This window comes from Sparus aurata, chromosome 16 (genome assembly GCF_900880675.1).
Source record: "Sparus aurata chromosome 16, fSpaAur1.1, whole genome shotgun sequence".
NCBI lineage: Eukaryota > Metazoa > Chordata > Actinopteri > Spariformes > Sparidae > Sparus > Sparus aurata.
The window spans coordinates 12121847-12138370 of record NC_044202.1 but is presented as its reverse complement, the minus strand read 5'-3'; the positions used below and the strand labels follow the sequence as shown (position 1 = coordinate 12138370).

Sequence of the window (16524 nt, the reverse complement as noted above, 5' to 3'; positions counted from 1 at the left end):
TCAGTAAATGTACTTAGTTACATTCCATCAGTGGTATTAAAACATTTATATTGGAATAAGAGATTAAAGTCTGTGTGTGTATGTTCAGAGTTCTGCTGCATTTTTGTGTGAATTCTAAAGTATTCACTAAAAAGCAAAACTTTACCAGACATTTGAATTTTGTTCTTAATCGAAGGCATACCTTCATATTGTTTCTTGTTTTCCTGTTTCTATCCTAAATATACACATGTTTAAAATCTCCTAACTTTTCCACTTTAATTTAAAACCTTAATTTGTACATGAGATTCCTTTAAGCCCACCTCCCCTCAGGAGTTTTGACCACAACACTAAAGCCCCCATGCTTCCATGTGTAATTCCCCAGAAAATAAAGAAACCAAAACCTGTGTATGACATTGGAGGCAGAGGTGGAAAATGATACTGAAGAACTATTAACATCTTAAAGCCCAGTTCCAGGTCATTACCAAACCTTTCACACCTCTGGCCCTCCGATCTCACCCTTTTATCCGGCACCATAATGAGATTCGAAACCCTCCTGCATGGGATTGTCTTGCAAAGTGTGCGCACACTCATACACATGCGAGCCAGTTTCTCTCCAGCCTGGGAAGGGTTAACAATTCTACACCTGTCCTATCAGACACCTGTCTCAGTCCTCTCAGCCAATCAGAGAAGAGAGGGAATCTTGGCTGCAATGAAATAAATCTGGGCCCCGTTCAAGAGAGAATCACAACACTTGACTCATCTGTGTGTCACTGCTCTCCCCTGCTCGACTGACACACACACACAGAAGGAAACACATACAAACAGGAGAAGAAGTTAACATTAAAGGAACTATTCCTGCTGACTTGGATTAGAGACATGACCAAAGAGACTGAGTAAGTTTGGGAACTTTGTTTTTTTCAATTTGGGCTTTGCATATGTGGATTTTTTTCCCCTCCAAAGTGTGCTTTTGTCCACAAGACACACACATTTTGGTTTAAACTTTGTGTGATTCGGTAAAAAGTTGATGTTAGATTCCAGTCTTGGGGACAGAAACCTCCCTTCTTCCTACTTGCAATGAGACCCCCATGTGAAATCTCCCTGTTTTAAGAAAGGGGTGTTTTGCAGAGGAAATTGATATGGATAGTTTTTACACACACACTCATTTTGGGTCTGTGGGTCTGTTTCGGCTTGTGTTGTCACTAACCTAGGGGGCCACCGAGCACAAAAGGAGACTGGGAAATGAGAATCTCCTCTTGAGGTGTTGGACAGGGACAGAGGGCAAAGACGGCATGTAATGTATTGAATTACATGATGGGGAAACCCTAGACACGAGCCCCCCCTTTGTGTTTGTGTAAAAAAAAAAACGTCTGCACCCGGCTGGTTTTAGGGGGGAGTTGGAGAGTAACTAATGGGTGGTGTTTGCTGAGGCTGCTGCGTATGACAGGCAGAGACAGGTGCATCTCTGAGCAGGTGTATAAGTTTGGTTTGAGTTTATTTAAGTTAGCTAAATGTCAAGTAAACAGGCTGTAATCTTGCGTCAAAATAAAAGTTAAAACTTACAGAACTCCATGCTCAAAAACAGCATATTATGGCTTTCCAGGCGCTGTGTGGGAATGCAATGTTCTCTCATTAATCCCTGCGAGAAATCACTTCATTTGGCCGTAAGCTTTGGTTCTGCTGTGGTTGTGAACACATGTGATCTTTCTCCTCCTGTCAGCACATTCAATTAGCTGTTTAACCACAGTAAACTGCCGCTATTTGTTCATTAGCCTTTCACGGACAAACTCCAAAGGGGGCTTATCCTGGTAGGCGGGATATTTACAGTCACTGCGAGTCTCTCCAAACAGATCCAATCCTCAGAATCCCCAGCTTTATTTCTTTTTTTCACAAGTGATACGGACACTGTTGACAGATGGTTGCGGGTTTTTCTTGTAATCTCTTCGGAGATCTGTACAAATAAGAGTTTATACAGCATTGAAGATGCCAGGGAAGTTGTGTTTGTGTGTGTGTGTGTGTGTTGGGGGGTGTATTAGTGGGTGGCCCTTGGCTTTTTAAACCTTTTTGACACTGCTGCTTCTGAGGGTTATTAGTCAGCTCTGTGGTTTTGCAATCGAAACCCTTCATGCTCTGGGGCAAGTATGTGCAGTGTCCCAAGGCTCAGGTACAGCTGTTAATCTCACTCTTGTTGAACCCGGTGCGTCAAAAAAGCGAGTTTACATTTTAGTTCACTTTTGGTCCACGGCACATTTTTTCCTTTTTAGTGTACGTTTTCATCTAATCTAATCAGTCACTGTCAACTCTTTGCTCCCTCCTGTAGGACTCTGGGACTGGTCTTTCAGAGCGAGAACTTCAACTATAACCGTTACACTAACCACATCATGGACTCTTGGTCCTACCTGGAGAGCAGCGTACCCGAGCAGAACCACTCCAAAGCCAGACTCCACCCAGGAGACGACCTGGCAGCCATAACCATGCTTTATGAGCAGTGCAAGGTAGATAACCGGCGATAAACAAGACACGAACTCCAGGATTAATTCTAACTTTCTCAATCTGACAACGATTTTTACAGTTTGTTTGAATTTTTTTTTTTTTTTTTTTTTTTTGCAGAATCAGAAAGAGCAGAAGATTTCTGCATGCAGCCGCGCGGGAATCATGTGCAAAACAGAGAGGTAAGCAGTCTCCTCGAAAGTGTCGAAATGAATTCCCGTTTGTATTAACAATTTTGAGGGGTTGCATGATTAAGACACTAAATACTGTGACAGAGAGAGTGTGAACACAAAAAGAGAAAGGCAGGGGTCATAAACAGGTGAGTGGGTAATCCTCAAGTCAAACATAGTCGGAGGGATTTATTGTCTACTCCTCCAGACCTTCCATCTATCTATCCTCTCTCCGTCATCATCTCTGCCTTGCTTAAAAAGTTTCCCAACAGGCAGAGACCTCACCCTCTGTCCTCGCTGGAGGTGAGAAATGGCCATTGTTGGGGCGCAGTTTGTCCCCTCAAACATTTTCAACAGAGAAACTCAAACACAGAGAAGAAAAAAAGCTGGATTAAGAGACAAATAGTTCCCGCCCACACTCAAACCGTGTCTTTCTGCGGGTTCACCTTGCGGTAGCTGTGTGTGCTTAGACACGAGAAGTGCTTTTGCTCGGTGTTTGCACAGGCTGCCTGCAGGCTTCTGTAGGACACAATACAGTTAGTCACTTAAAGCTTGTTTGTTTCCTGGATCTCTTTGTACCGAGTCATGCTGACCTGAAAGAAGTAGCTTTCCTGTTGTAATTAATCAGCTACTTCCTCCCTTCTCCTCAAGGAATCCAACTGGCACCAGTGACTTTGCGTCGCTGGAGACGTCCGCCAACGTCATGAAGATCCTCTCTGAGAGTGTTCCCTTGAACCATCCCCAAGACGTTTTGGGATCCAAGCACAACACCTCCCTGCCAATCTCTGTCCCCACCACCTCCGACACCTACGCCACCCTTACCAGCGTCGTAGCCGACACTTACGACAAGCAGGAGCTCAACATCATCTTTGACTCCCTGCTGCAGAAGTGGCCAGAGCCCGGCACTTTCCCCGATCCCAACACTGAGGTTGGTGTACCTGAAAGCTGAGCCGCGGCTCCTCATATATTTTACATGTCCGTCCTATACATCTTCCTTTATTGACAAATGTCCATTTGTGTTTTTCCTTTCAGACTCTCTCCTACAGCGATCACTTCCCCGAGGACCACTCCAGCCCGGTCTACTCCGGCTCCTACGCCAGCTCCCCGCCAGAGAGACTCAGGAACGAGTTCCAGTTCTCCCTGGGAGCTCCCCTGGCTTCTCCTTACAAGTCCAATGAGCTTCCCATGGTCTACCTGAACAAGGGACAGTTTTACCCCATCACTCTCCATGGAGTGGACAGCAACGCATGCATAAGTGCCACCAAAGTCAAGGTGAGTCATGATAGACATTATCATGATAGCTCTTGTTTTGTTTTTGTTTGTGTGTGTGTGTGTGGGATAGTAAAAAATTATGACTATTGTTCCAAACGCCATCCTTCCCATCCTTCCCTTCATGCATCACAGCGTCATGAATACATAAATTCCCTTCGTGCCACCAAGCCAACCCTTCCCAAATATCTGTCCCTCCCTTGGAGCCAGCTCCTTGGTGACTAATTCCCCACTGACACCCTGCACACTGGGCCGCTGCCATTAAAATGACAGTGTCCTGCCCTGCATAACTTATTCCTATGGTGGTTTAATGAGGCCAGAGTGCAGCTCAGCTTCGTTTGTCTCATCATACACGCGAAGGGTGGGGGGGGAGGGTAAGAAAGAAAAAAGAGGAAAGGATCAGGAGGGTGTGTGGTGTGGTTTTAAAATGTATATGACAACCCTTCTCTTTGTGTGTTTTCTTCCCCTGATTTACTTGACAAACACACACCCGCTCATGGCAAATAACTGGTGACAAGGTGGATTTGGAGTGATTAATGAAACCCGATGGCTCTTAGCAGCATTCAGCTTGAGAAACGTCCCTAAATCTCTGCTTTTCTTTCTCTTGGCCTTCTGCTCCGCTCCAGACCGTGGTGATGGCCGTGTTTGAGAATGACAAGAGCCCAGAAATGCAGCTTCGCTTCTGGAATCACTGGCACGCACGCCAGCCAACCATCAAGCAGAGGGTCATTGACATCGGTACGTTCTTCACAAATGAAAAATACACATGCGTGGTTCGTGTGCACCTGCACCCCCACAACAAAGGAATGGTGGAGAAGGATTTTATTTCATTCAGCAAGAAGCTTAAAAATGTTTCTTTCCTTCCTTTCACAGCTGACTACAAAGAAGTGTTCAGCGGGATAAGTGACATCGAGGAAGTGGCCTTCAACGCGCTCTCTTTTGTGTGGAACCCCAGCGAAGAGGCCAAGGTAAACACGCGTTCTTATGAAACGAAAATCATATTTTTATGTAACGTGTCTCTGTAAGGCCCGCTCTCCGAAGAGGGAAGGAGGAGAACAGGTGGAAGATTTAGAAGAAAAGAGAGGAGAGGTAGAGATGTGTGGGTGAAGAGGGAGAAGGAGTGGCTGAGGAGGGAGGGGAGGAATCCCAGAAATGTGTTTGGCCCTGAGGCTCCTGTCACCAGAGCGGGCGAGAGATCCGCGGCGGCTTATTCGAGGCGCTCTGTGGCCCGGAGGCGCCGAGGTAGGGCCGCCAAACCTGCTGCAGGTGGAGTGAAGCAGGAAGAAGGGAGATTGTGATCGGAAAATGTGAGGACAGAGAGGTTAAAACAGAAAGAAACACAGACTCTCTTTTTCACAACTTTTAAGGGTTAAACATGCGATCACGGCGTGAATGCCTCCAACTTCTCCTTCTGATTCTCAGACCTCATAATATCACATGTACAAAAACATGATGCCCGCAGGATTGATTTTAAAATCCCTGCTCCTGTTCCTCTACAGGTGTACATTGGCATCAACTCCCTGAGCACAGACTTCTCCTCTCAGAAGGGAGTGAAAGGCCTTCCTCTTAACATCCAGATCGACACTTACGACTTCAGCTCGGGAACCAACCAGCTCATACACAGAGCTGCGTGCCAGGTCAAGATTTTCTGCGATAAGGTATGTCTCACCTCATTCCCACACAGAAACAATAAAAAATCTGATGTTTGTGGAGTTTCGAGTCGTGACCGTAACCCTGCAAACTTGTGTCCCCAGGGTGCAGAGAGGAAGATGCGCGATGAGGAGAGGAAGAGAAGCAAAAGGAGGGGAAAGAACGATGCTGGAGGTGAGTGTCGCCTTGAAGATTTTCATCCTCTGCTCGGCATCACCGTCTCCAAAGTGTGTGTTCTGACATTCCTGCTTTTTGTTTCCAGCCAACAAGTCCCTGGTGAGCAGCTCCATGGGCAGCGACTCCACCTTCTTCCAAACCCTGGACGACCACATCACCCAGCCAGTTCTCTTCATCCCAGAAACGCACCTCTCCAGCTTGCAGCGCATTGTAAGCCCCTCTTTTAATTATATTTTGTTCCTCACCTCTGGTCGAGTGAATCATCTTCCCGACCCCTGAGTCCCCGCAGGCACGAGACGGGCAGGGGAAGGAAAAAAAAAAGACTGTGGGAAAGTATGTAGTGGGATGGGGGGGCGGGGGATATGGTGTCAGCGAAAATTGAGGCGAAAGATCAGATGAGCTAATTTTGAGTCGAAACCAGGCACAGGTACAAGCTGCTGCGGATTAAGCTATGGGGGATCACGAGAAAAAACACACTCACACATACACATACACACCTGGTGCAACAGATGTGCCACCCTCATCTTCTCCTTTGCTCGCACACACTTGCAAAAAACAGTGCGAGCGAGAGTGCTGTTCAGACAGGCAGGCTTTCCCACACCGCCGAGTCTAGGTAGACATGTTTGAGAGGAAAAGCTTCTCCACAACTTCCACGACTTCTATATTGCAGAATGACTTAATGACGCAACGCCTCACGGTCTGCTCAGAAAAACATCTGCGATTGGCCCGGCACGATAAAGCCTATCAGCGTCTGGCCATCAGCGTCCACGCTGACTTGGCTCTTGTTAGAGGTTATGGGAAACGCAGTCTCAAAGTGATGATAACATTCATTCTTGGAGGTATTGCGCAGACAGGCGATGATGGGAAGGGGGGACAACGAGCAACGGAGTTGTGTCTAATCAGATTTCTCTGTTTCTCTCTCCAGGTCACTCCCATGGACGACAGTGACAGGTAAGCGTAGATAATAAACACAACATTTAAAGCCGTCACAATTTGGTTTTTTTCTGAATAATCACATAGAGGTTGCTTTATTCTAATGTGAATTTGTGTTTTTTTGCTTTCTTAGGAGTTGTATGAAGAGATCCTTTCAAGACAGAGACCAGAGCAGCTCTCCGCCCAGCAAGCAAGCCCGCAAAGAAGACCCGCAAAGAGGTACAACCCAACTCTAACCCTGTGATCCCTCTGATCCAATGAGCTCCTCTAACTTTCATGCCTGACGTTTTTATTCTTTTCTCACCTTCTAATAGTTCTGCTTTATGTGAGGACTGCCGCTGAAGAGGTGTTTGATGCACTCATGCTCAGCACGCCGACGGTGTCAGGCCTACGAGAAGCTGTAAGTAACACACTCGGCTATCTGACCTCGGCTCGCATAGCGTTAACTTCACTGTGCCTTATCTCTCAAGCATATCGCCTTTCTTTCGCCGCGCTAACCGTCGTGTCATACGCCTCTCCTCCCTCAGGTTTCAGAAAAGTATGGCATGCAAAAAGACACCATCGGGAAAATCTACAAAAAATGCAAGAGAGGGTAAGTATCTTTTGTCCCTCTGGTATGCCTAATGCACTGCTACTATAAAAAACAACTTGGTTGGATTGAAAGAGTTCATTTGACGCACAACACACGCATAAATTCAGGGCTTAGCTTGTGTTTTTTTTTTTTAATCTTTAAGGAAACTCATGTTGACGGACTGGGTAGGTAGGTTAGTTGGCTCTGTCTGCTGGAATGTGTTAATTGCAGCTCCTCCAAAAGAAAGACAGGTGACTGAGCGAGGATGAAAAGATTTCGAAAGTCCTTGCCGATGCGTCATGCGCCGCATTGTTGTGCGCTCGATGTTTCATAACCACATCGCATCGGAACACCGGGAAGTTTTTTTTCCGTAGTGGAAAAGATACCTGGTTTGATAAAGGCTAAAGGGTCGAAGGTTGTCCAGCAGGTTTGGCATCTTTGTTTGAGCCATCCGAGGTTACGTTTCTATCGGCAAAACATTGGTCAGGTCAGCTGAGTTCGTAGGAAGTACCCTGCCTTTTTTTAGAGAAGAATCAGTGTTTCATTTCCTCAAAGACATGAGAGAAAAAAAGGTTGTACGCGAGTTGAAGAGTCCTTTCTTGATGATACAGAAACATCACATTTTGCATCGACTGTATCTTACACAGTCAAACTCCTTATAATCTGAGTAGCTTTCAGAGGAGATATGACAGCAGGCGTTATTAAGACCTCTTTACAGAGACTCACGATCACCTTTGGGGTTTTCTGCTGCTTGCCTGCAGCCGTCACCTCAGGGGGAGCAGCTAAGCTAACAGGTTGGGTTGCATTCTCTCCGCAGTTCCCTCCCGCCTCTTTTGCGCTTGTCTTCAATCAGCCCTGTCCCTGCAGGCAGAATGCATGAGCGTGGTGGTTAGTTCAGTCATTAAAAAGCCTTAAAGACTTAAAGGTTAGTGTCGGTGTCGCGGAGGAAGAGGAGGAGGGTGACCTGATTTACTACCCCTCCTGATGCGAGAGATACACTTTGCGTTTGAACCGCTTATGTCACACATGAGTGAAAAAGCAGAACACCTTTAAGAGCCGATTAGTGCATCCTAGTTTTGAAGATTAATCAGTTACTTTTATTCCAAAATATTATTTGGCCCAAATTCAGTTCTGATCACTGGGGTTAACCATACGTTTTTCGCCCGTGTGTTTCTGCAGGATTTTCGTCAACATGGACGACAACATCATCGAACACTACACCAACCAGTCGGCCTTCCTCATCGAGATGTCCGAGGTCGCCGGCGGTCAGTTCCAGGTCACTCTCGTTGAAGTATGAGGGCCGGCTTCCACTTGAAGGATGTAATAAGAAGTTACAGCTGCCGGTTTTAACCATCTCTCGAAGCACTGCCCAATCCCTGATAATATAAGCTGTGGACTGCTGACACCAGTAAGAGAACCGGACTGAAGAGACCTTCGGAAAAGTCAAACCGTTTCTCTATGTTTTTTTTTGTAAATATCACTCCCCCCTGTTATGATTTTTGTTATTTGAATTTAATATTAAGGGCAATTATGAACAGCCTGCGTGTAAATATATATAATGTAAATAGATTTTAATATGACAGTGTTTTATAAACTAACCACGTGCATGTCGCGACCCATTTTTTTCACGAATTGCTGTGTATTTCAATAGTTTTTTTTTACAGAGCTCTGTGCATGATGTGTGTGCAGTTTATTTTTCAGCATTTTCAGAGGTTGCTATTCTCGCTGCTTTCAAATGTACTCATCATTTCTTCCATAAGACTCAATGTTGCGTTCATTCACCCACAACCTACTCATTTTCATTGCCATAAGTATCTTCTTTTAGGTGCCTTTTTAGTTTCATGACTAAAATGGCCCAACGCTGGGTTCAGTTCACAACCGAAAAAAAAAAAAAAAAGTCAGACATTTCCACCCGTAAAACCACACAAGAGTTAGTATTGGCCGTCATTTAGCCCAAAGCTGTGGACATTTCCTGACTGTATTTAACCCCCTAAAGCCATAGTATGCATGTGTATGTGTTTGTGTGTTTTTGAAAAGTTGTAGGATTCTTTTCTCTTATATCAGTACGCATCATTTCAAAGCAAACATGTATCCCTGTAATATTTCATTATTATACCATGGCAATTCTGGTTGGTTTGTATTAGCATATCTTGCCTCTTTTGTATAGAAAAAAAATAAAGAAAATGCATAATATGTTCTGTCTCTTTGTTTATTTGGGGTTTTTTTCCCGCACCTACAGATTGAAAAGAGGGCCATTCACAGCTCTGCCAGTATCAATTATCACTGGGACAAACAAAAGATGAGCATCCTTCATTTGTGTGTGCGTGATCGCAATTAGTCCTTTGACATGAAGTGCTTATTGGGGGGGGGAAAACAATCTTCTCTGTGTGCAGCTCGAACAAAAGTATGAATCACATCTGCATGAGAGAGCTTTGGACTAATTGTTTGTAGTTCTGGTGCTTATGGAACAATGTACGTGTGTGTGTTAAAGGTGAAGATGGACAAATCTTTAATTTGATAATAAAAAAGCATAATAGGTCATAAGTAAAGGCACGAATCATGTGCAAAATGTACTTAAAGTGTCAAACTTAGCTGTTACATCTGATGTTTATGGATTATTTCACCACTGCGCTCATGTTAAATTTAATTTATATTGCGCAGATGCTTGTTTTTACTAGTTTATATACTGCTGACTGGTTTAATCTACAGCAGTGAATCATATTGTACAAGATCATCATATGTTGGTAGCATCACTGTCCTGCGAGAGCCACATATCTCTAAAAGGTCGACTTTATGTGCTACATTATGTAGCTTTTTTTAGTTTTGTTTGTAGCTAGCTACGACATTACATCTGACAGATTGTTACAAACCTGGGATTTATGTTTCAAGCAGTGGTGTTGCACTCAAGAACTGTGGGGGGCACCAAATCACACAAAATAGCAATTTCTACACAATGTCGCTTGAAGAAGTGGGATAATGTTTTCAACACATGAAGGAAAACTTGATCAGGTTTACTTTATCAGAGAGAAATATCACAATCAACACAGTGGACTGGACAGAAAGGGAATTCAAATTTTAAATCGGAAATTTTGCTAACCTCAGCTGTCGGAAAAATGCAGTGTGGTAAAACAGTACAATATTTTTTTTTCCTGAGAAGTAGTACAAGTACCTCAAATACCTTCTTAAGTGCAGCCCTAGAGTAAATGTACTCAGTTACAGTCCATCACCGGTTAAAGGACAAAAACAAATCACACTGTTTTTCCTCCTTGTGCTCTTAAATAGAAAGCACACACTTGTTTGACATATACAGAAAAGCTCACTGCCTTCCCCTATTTGGTGACACTGACAGAGAAAAGCAGGGGGGCACTCCGTCCTCGATATAACACAGACATCCTTCAGCAAGTCAAAGAGAGGCACACACACAGAGGGGAGGCACCGAGGCAGCCAGACAAAAGAGAAGGGGACAGACACAAGGACAGACTGAGACGTGAAGACGTGGAAAAAATTAAGAGGCAGAGACAGGTGGGGAGCTGCTGCTGCTGCAGCGAGGACAGGCGAGAGGGATAAGTGAGGAGGAAGAATGAACGGGTGGTTGCACCATCTGCTGCCAGAGAGTGAAACATGTTGTCGCCATTCAGATGAGAGCTGGGAGGCAGCCAGCGATCCGCAGTGAGATACCCACCACCCCTCCTGAATGGTAAGTGACTCTGTGTGTGTGTGAAGGAGTGTTTTTATCAATATTAATAACCTACAGTATGTTCATCATTTTTTCAATTCACGATCAGCCTCTTCAACCGTTGTGCCTCTCTGCAGATGTGCCTCTTCTTGGCATCCCCACATCAAAACAAAACAAGCATCTGGAGATCACTGCATTTCAATCACCGAGGTAGCAGACAGTGATAAAAGGACGTGACAGGTGCATGTTTGGCTATGATGATTGCCCAACAGGAACCAGTAATACCCGTGTTCCACTACATAGGCTACCGAAGCGCCTTCAGTCCTGCAGCTTTCTTTCTCTTTGCATGTCAACAAAGTCAAAACATTCTGGTTGCAGCAGGAAACACTGTCGTATTGCTGATGACAATGCTGGCAGATAATTTAAGTCACCGGTGACACTTGACGACAGGTATGCATTTATGAAAACGCACACCAATTACTTGGATCTCCAATTTCTAGTACATTTAATCCTTGAAACTGTAGCCTAGTCTGGTGTATTTCATTCATATTCATTCCAGTATTTTCCAGTAAATCCCTCTGGCCATTCTTCGACTGACAGCTGCTGATTGATTGTATTTGATCCTTTCAAAATTATATTTCCAACTACCCTCATAGAGGCAATTGCTCCGTCCTCTCAAAGTAAATGTCACCAACCCTCCGTTGACATTTCCAGAGGTGAAATATCTTACATTTAATTAAGTACAATTACTGCAAACATAAATTTTATAATAGACAATGCATCAATATTTAGGCGTGTGTGAAGCAACTGCAGCAGGCAGTGACCACTTCTTTATCATGCATTTAAATAGATTTAAAGATACAGGGTTCTCAATTTTAAGCTTGGCCTGCAGATCATTACAGGACCAAGGACCATGGTATCAGAATCAGAATCCGAAATTCCTCTATTAGTCCTGCAAACGGGGACATTTGTGCGTCACAGCACCCAAAGGACAGTTCAATATGACAAGAAACAATAATAATAAAAAGAGATAGAACGAGCCAATGATCAGACAGATGGTACTTCAAACTGAGGCAATTTTATGTCACCTGAGACTGTTTTGCTATGAGAAAAACTAAGTAGGAGATTTTCCTAAAATAATCTTGTGGATTGAGCTGCTTCTGTTGCCAAAATATATTTGTTAATTGTGTGTCTTTCCAATATGTGACCAATATGTTTGTGTCAGATTAAGTCTTGTATTCAGATCTCAGTGACCAAATACAGCACAGTCCAGTGTTCAACATGTTTAGAATGTTTTGGTTTATTTGATAAGAACAGGGCACATTAATGGGTGCCATTATACAAAAATCCAAGAGGAAGAAGAAGGTGAAGCCATTTCTCGATGGTCACATTTTTGGTCATAGAGAAATGACATAAGTACTCAGCCATTTCATTTTCAAAATAAAAGTTGAGGTTAGAAGAAAGAAATTGTACTGAGAAGTGTGTACACGATTGAAGTCATAACATCTGTGAGAAAATGGAGCACGGTGGATTTTCCACATTAAGGAAGTCATCACATCATCACCAGCCCCATGTGTGTTTGTTTAACAGAGATGTAGCCAACACTGACTGCGGCTGGCTGTGTTTGTGTGCATGAGTCACACACACGTCTTCAAGTTGTCTTGTCTCCGTCCCAGAGGGCACTCTTTCTCCCCTCCTCTGCGGGTGCTGAGACGCTGTAGATGGACTCGCTCTGCATTCAGACGCTGCCGGCCTGACATAATTACTAACTCGACTGAATTCTTCCAAGGTCGTAGCCGGCCATCAATCGTCGGCCGAAAACAACAGCCAAAACAAGCACACACACATGCACATGCACACACACACACATATACACACAAACACACACACACACAAACAAACAAAAGGACGCAGATGAACTCGGGTGTGCCAAGGTAATCAGGACTTATAATATAAAGGGGAGTCTAACTAAGTCTTGTGATAAATAAAGCCACACACACACACACACACACACACACACACACACACAAACCCAAGCGCACACCCTGACACACTGAGACTGGCCAAGTTATTGTATCCTAGCAACAGAGAGAGGCATCGACCGTTCAGTCTTCGCCTGTCCAGCGCTGGAGCAGTGAAGCCAGACCCTCCTTCTGCTCTCTCCAGCTGCTGGAGCTCTTGTCTCCCCTTCACACCTCTGTTGTCTCTCATATCTTTACCTCCATCTCTCTCTCTCTCTCTCTCTCTCTCCATCACCTCCACCTGACGTGCATCAAAGCTGCTGCTCTCTAACTGAAGCTGTCTCCTCCACTCAGACAGTCATGAAGTGTCTGCAGGTAGAAGAGAGAAGAGTTACGGCGAAGAGGTAATGCAATATCTTGTGTTTATTGAGCCGTTGAACTTTGATTGTTCGGATCATTGCACTGACTTTCTTTACCCTTTGCTGACAACTGAATTATACGTCCGGATTGTTTCAGAATAGATCCGCTCTGCTCTGAGGGGTCCCACTACACCGACATATGATAAAAAACAAGCAGCATCCCCACCTGGAGGAGCAGCAGCAGCAGCCACCGTTGTCTTTCTTTTGGAAAAGACTCTCATTGTGGACAGGTACCGTGAAGCTGGTATGTTTTATTTTTGCAGAAAACTAGATCCTTGCATGTCTTGAGAGCTGAGAAAGAATCAGGTTCTTGCACCACTTACGATGCACACTCCAGCAACCATGGTGATGGGGATCGTCTTTGCGCCCTTGGGATTGGTCCTGGTCTTCACTGCCGCCATCACCCCTCAGTGGAGAGAGGGACGTGCCCACCTGGGCATGTCAGGGCCGGGGTCACTTCTTCGGTCTGGAGCCAGAGGTCAGGGGTCGGTGGAGGCTCTGCTCCTGCTGCGCTCGGACGGACTCTGGGAAAGCTGCCTGCAGGTGGAGCACTCAGAGCTGAAGCAGTGCTGGCCCGTGGCAGGTCCGTACCAGAGAGACCCGAGGGTTCGTCTGGCACAAGGTTTGATTCTGACCTCTTTGTTCCTGTGCGGCACCGGCATTGTTCTGGCGTGTATCGGGGTCCGCTGTTGGACAGATATACCTCTGAGAGGTGTGACAGCTACAGGTGGACTCCTGGTGGTGATATCTGGGCTGCTAAGCTTGACTGCACTTAGCGTGTACACCCACAACCTTGGAAGACTGGGGATGGCTGACCCAAGTCAAGGGACCAACAACAGCAGGTTCCCCCACCTCAGCCTCCATCCGGCCGGCTCCCTCTACTTCGGATGGTTGGGTTCGTGTTTACAGGTGCTGGGGGGCGGCGCTCTACTCTTTAGCTTCAAACGACCAAGGTGCCCCACCTGCCCCACCTGCCCAGATCTCCCAGCCTGCCCCGCGTGTAGTTCATGTCCAGAGATAACCAACAAGCCAGAGACGGGCGTTTATGAAGTCAGCTGTTAGAATGTGAAACGTACAAGACTTAAAGGAACAGCTCACCTAAAAATGAATTGTTGTCATTATCTGCCCACCCCAATGCCGATGGGGAGTTGGGTGAAGTCTCTTGGTGCACAAAACATATTTGGAGCTTCGCAGCAAAACAGCGTTGAAACATTTTCCTGAACAACTGAGTAAGATGGAGACTTGTTATAAAAACTTCAAAAACTTCAAAAAGGAAAAGGTAAAATGTATTGATACAGCTAGTTCCGGCAAAAGACGAGTCCATGGAAGCCAAGAGATCCCAAATTGATTTGAAAAAGATTTTATTTATACCCTTAACACTTGGCCAAGGTCACGCACTCACTTCAGACAGTGTGTGGGCTAATGTTTTTTCAGCTCAGCAGCTACATTTCTGCCTTAAAAAAGGGTGTAAAAATCATCTCTTCTAATCAGTTTGGGATCTGAAGGCTTCTGGAGACTGTAAGGAGTCATTTCATATGTCTTTATGTTGTTTTTTTTGCTTTTTATAGGGACGATATGTCAAAATTGATTTGAAAATCTTCCAAAAATTTACTTAAATGATGAATCTGAACAAAAAGCAGTTTTGACATTATGATTTCTGTGTATTGTGTTGCAGATATAGCTACTGAGGCATGCCAAACAGGTCCAAAGCTCCTGTGTTTGTGGTGTAAACACTAGCTGCTCCCAGTCCGAACCGCTAGCTGCACGGCTAACTGAGCTTGCGGCAGCTACGGTTAGCGGTTATACTGGTGATATGCTGCTCCCTCCCTGTTATGGGTATGAATTTAACAGATGATCAGTTCTTACATTTTAACAAAATGTTTAAAAAAGTCCCCATCTTCTTCAGTTGTTTAGGAGAATGCTGCAGAGCTGTATTGCTGGGAAGCTCAAGAAATGTTTTGTGGGCTACAGAGCTGAACTGTTCCTGTGAAGTCAGACATGCACTTCTTAAAAGTCACCTCCAGCTCATCGGCTAATCAATCTGCCAACCAGTGAAATGAGTCAAATCATAAATGAATGTGAACCACGGGACACTGCCACAACCTGATTAATGGACTTTAATGTCAGGTTTGAGCCTGATGGATGTGATTTCCACTTGACGCCAACCGAAGCGTTAATGCCAGGGTTGTAGAACACACGTTGATGAATCATCAGAGCTAATAGGTTGTTAGAGATGCATTCAGATCGTCGTGGTTGAAAAGAGCTCAAGTTCCCGCTGCCTTTAACTGCAACATGTAGTGAAACATGACTCCGTCTGTGCCGCCTTTCACATCGTAGCCATGCCTTTGTACTGTTAGCAAGAAATGTCTTTTTCGTGTGTAAGTCCGAACAAAACTGTGAAATGTATTATATTTGTGATAAAAATTAGGGGTTTAAATGTGGTCGGTCGAGCTTGTTTTAAATGGTGTAAAATCTGGATTTCAGCGGTATTTTCTAATTCTACTTTCACGCAAACAAGAGAAAGTAATACAAATTCTTGTTTTTTTCCTAGCAAAGGTTGTTTTTTGGAATGGAGAAAACAATGCCGATTAATTCCCTCTACAATATTTCCAATCTGATTTAAATATCGTGTTTCAGTCACTGTAAGCAGTGAAAAATGGAAGAGGTCAGTTTACTTTTAACACAAATAATGTGACAGTTTCTGAGCTCGTCAGGGTAAATCTGTGTGTCTCGCCTTCACCTGAGAGCCTTCATCTAATGAATGTGATAATCGTGACCTGAGAACAGGAACAGTGAGGAGGAAACCGCTGTTTGAGAAGGAGGATGTGCAACAGGGTGTTGTTTGTTCTTTGTTCCTTGTAAATTATTTCCTGGCGTTGACTTGTTATGGTGTGTTCGTATATTGTGGTGCATTCTGCATTGAATAAAACATGTCATCAATCTATTCACAGTCTTCCGCGTCCTCGTTCTGCTGTTTTAAATGAAGGTATAGGCTACATGTCAACTTAAGCAACACTATTGCACCTTGTGCACAGACACGAATGAAAAGGCTTCTTTATGATTCATCCTGCATTGTGACTATTTAAAGAGCTCGTTCAAATGTTGCTACGGTAATTCAAATTCATTGTCTCCGCACAAAGCCGTGAGGGCGAGGGATCATCTCAGCCAACGCACAGCAGACAAGGTCACTGCAGAGAAACTGAGCGAACCGGCGGGGAGAGAGCGGTTACGT

At 44.7% G+C, this 16524-nt stretch overlaps 2 protein-coding genes across 9 annotated transcripts; both read left to right on the top strand.

The window, feature by feature from the left end:
- Positions 1-722: 722 nt before the first annotated feature.
- Positions 723-9429, top strand: grhl3 (grainyhead-like transcription factor 3). 2 transcript variants are annotated; one of them, XM_030443090.1, is made up of 15 exons: positions 723-872; positions 2297-2471; positions 2587-2648; positions 3288-3564; positions 3669-3908; positions 4532-4643; positions 4779-4873; positions 5405-5563; positions 5660-5729; positions 5818-5942; positions 6658-6683; positions 6799-6884; positions 6980-7065; positions 7193-7257; positions 8416-9429. In XM_030443090.1, the coding sequence occupies exons 1-15, from the start codon at positions 856-858 to the stop codon at positions 8531-8533; spliced, it is 1713 nt and encodes a 570-aa protein (XP_030298950.1). In that variant the 5' UTR covers positions 723-855; the 3' UTR covers positions 8534-9429. The 2 variants fall into 2 exon arrangements, with proteins under 2 accessions (XP_030298950.1, XP_030298951.1); XM_030443091.1 differs by lacking the exon at positions 723-872 and adding an exon at positions 2156-2173.
- A 1132-nt stretch (positions 9430-10561) lies between these two features.
- cldn23l (claudin 23-like) lies at positions 10562-16237 on the top strand. 7 transcript variants are annotated; one of them, XM_030443038.1, is made up of 4 exons: positions 10562-10933; positions 11050-11362; positions 13191-13277; positions 13390-16237. In XM_030443038.1, exon 4 carries the CDS (start codon positions 13617-13619, stop codon positions 14352-14354), a length of 738 nt encoding a protein of 245 aa, XP_030298898.1. In that variant the 5' UTR covers positions 10562-10933; positions 11050-11362; positions 13191-13277; positions 13390-13616; the 3' UTR covers positions 14355-16237. The 7 variants fall into 7 exon arrangements, with proteins under 7 accessions (XP_030298898.1, XP_030298902.1, XP_030298899.1 ...); XM_030443042.1 differs by lacking the exon at positions 11050-11362 and having other exon boundaries at positions 13228-13277; positions 13395-16237; XM_030443039.1 differs by lacking the exon at positions 11050-11362 and having other exon boundaries at positions 13228-13277.
- The last annotated feature ends 287 nt before the right edge of the window (positions 16238-16524 follow it).

What these genes read in the sequence shown, in the direction of transcription:
- grhl3 (XM_030443090.1), top strand. An exon ending in GCAGAGGGTCATTGACATCG is followed by an intron (nt 4,644 to 4,778) that starts GTACGTTCTTCA and finishes TTCCTTTCACAG; the next exon opens with CTGACTACAAAGAAGTGTTC. An exon ending in GGGAAAGAACGATGCTGGAG is followed by an intron (nt 5,730 to 5,817) that starts GTGAGTGTCGCC and finishes TTTTGTTTCCAG; the next exon opens with CCAACAAGTCCCTGGTGAGC.
- cldn23l (XM_030443042.1), top strand. Translation starts at nt 13,617, where the DNA reads ATGCACACTCCAGCAACCATGGTGATGGGGATCGTCTTTGCGCCCTTG.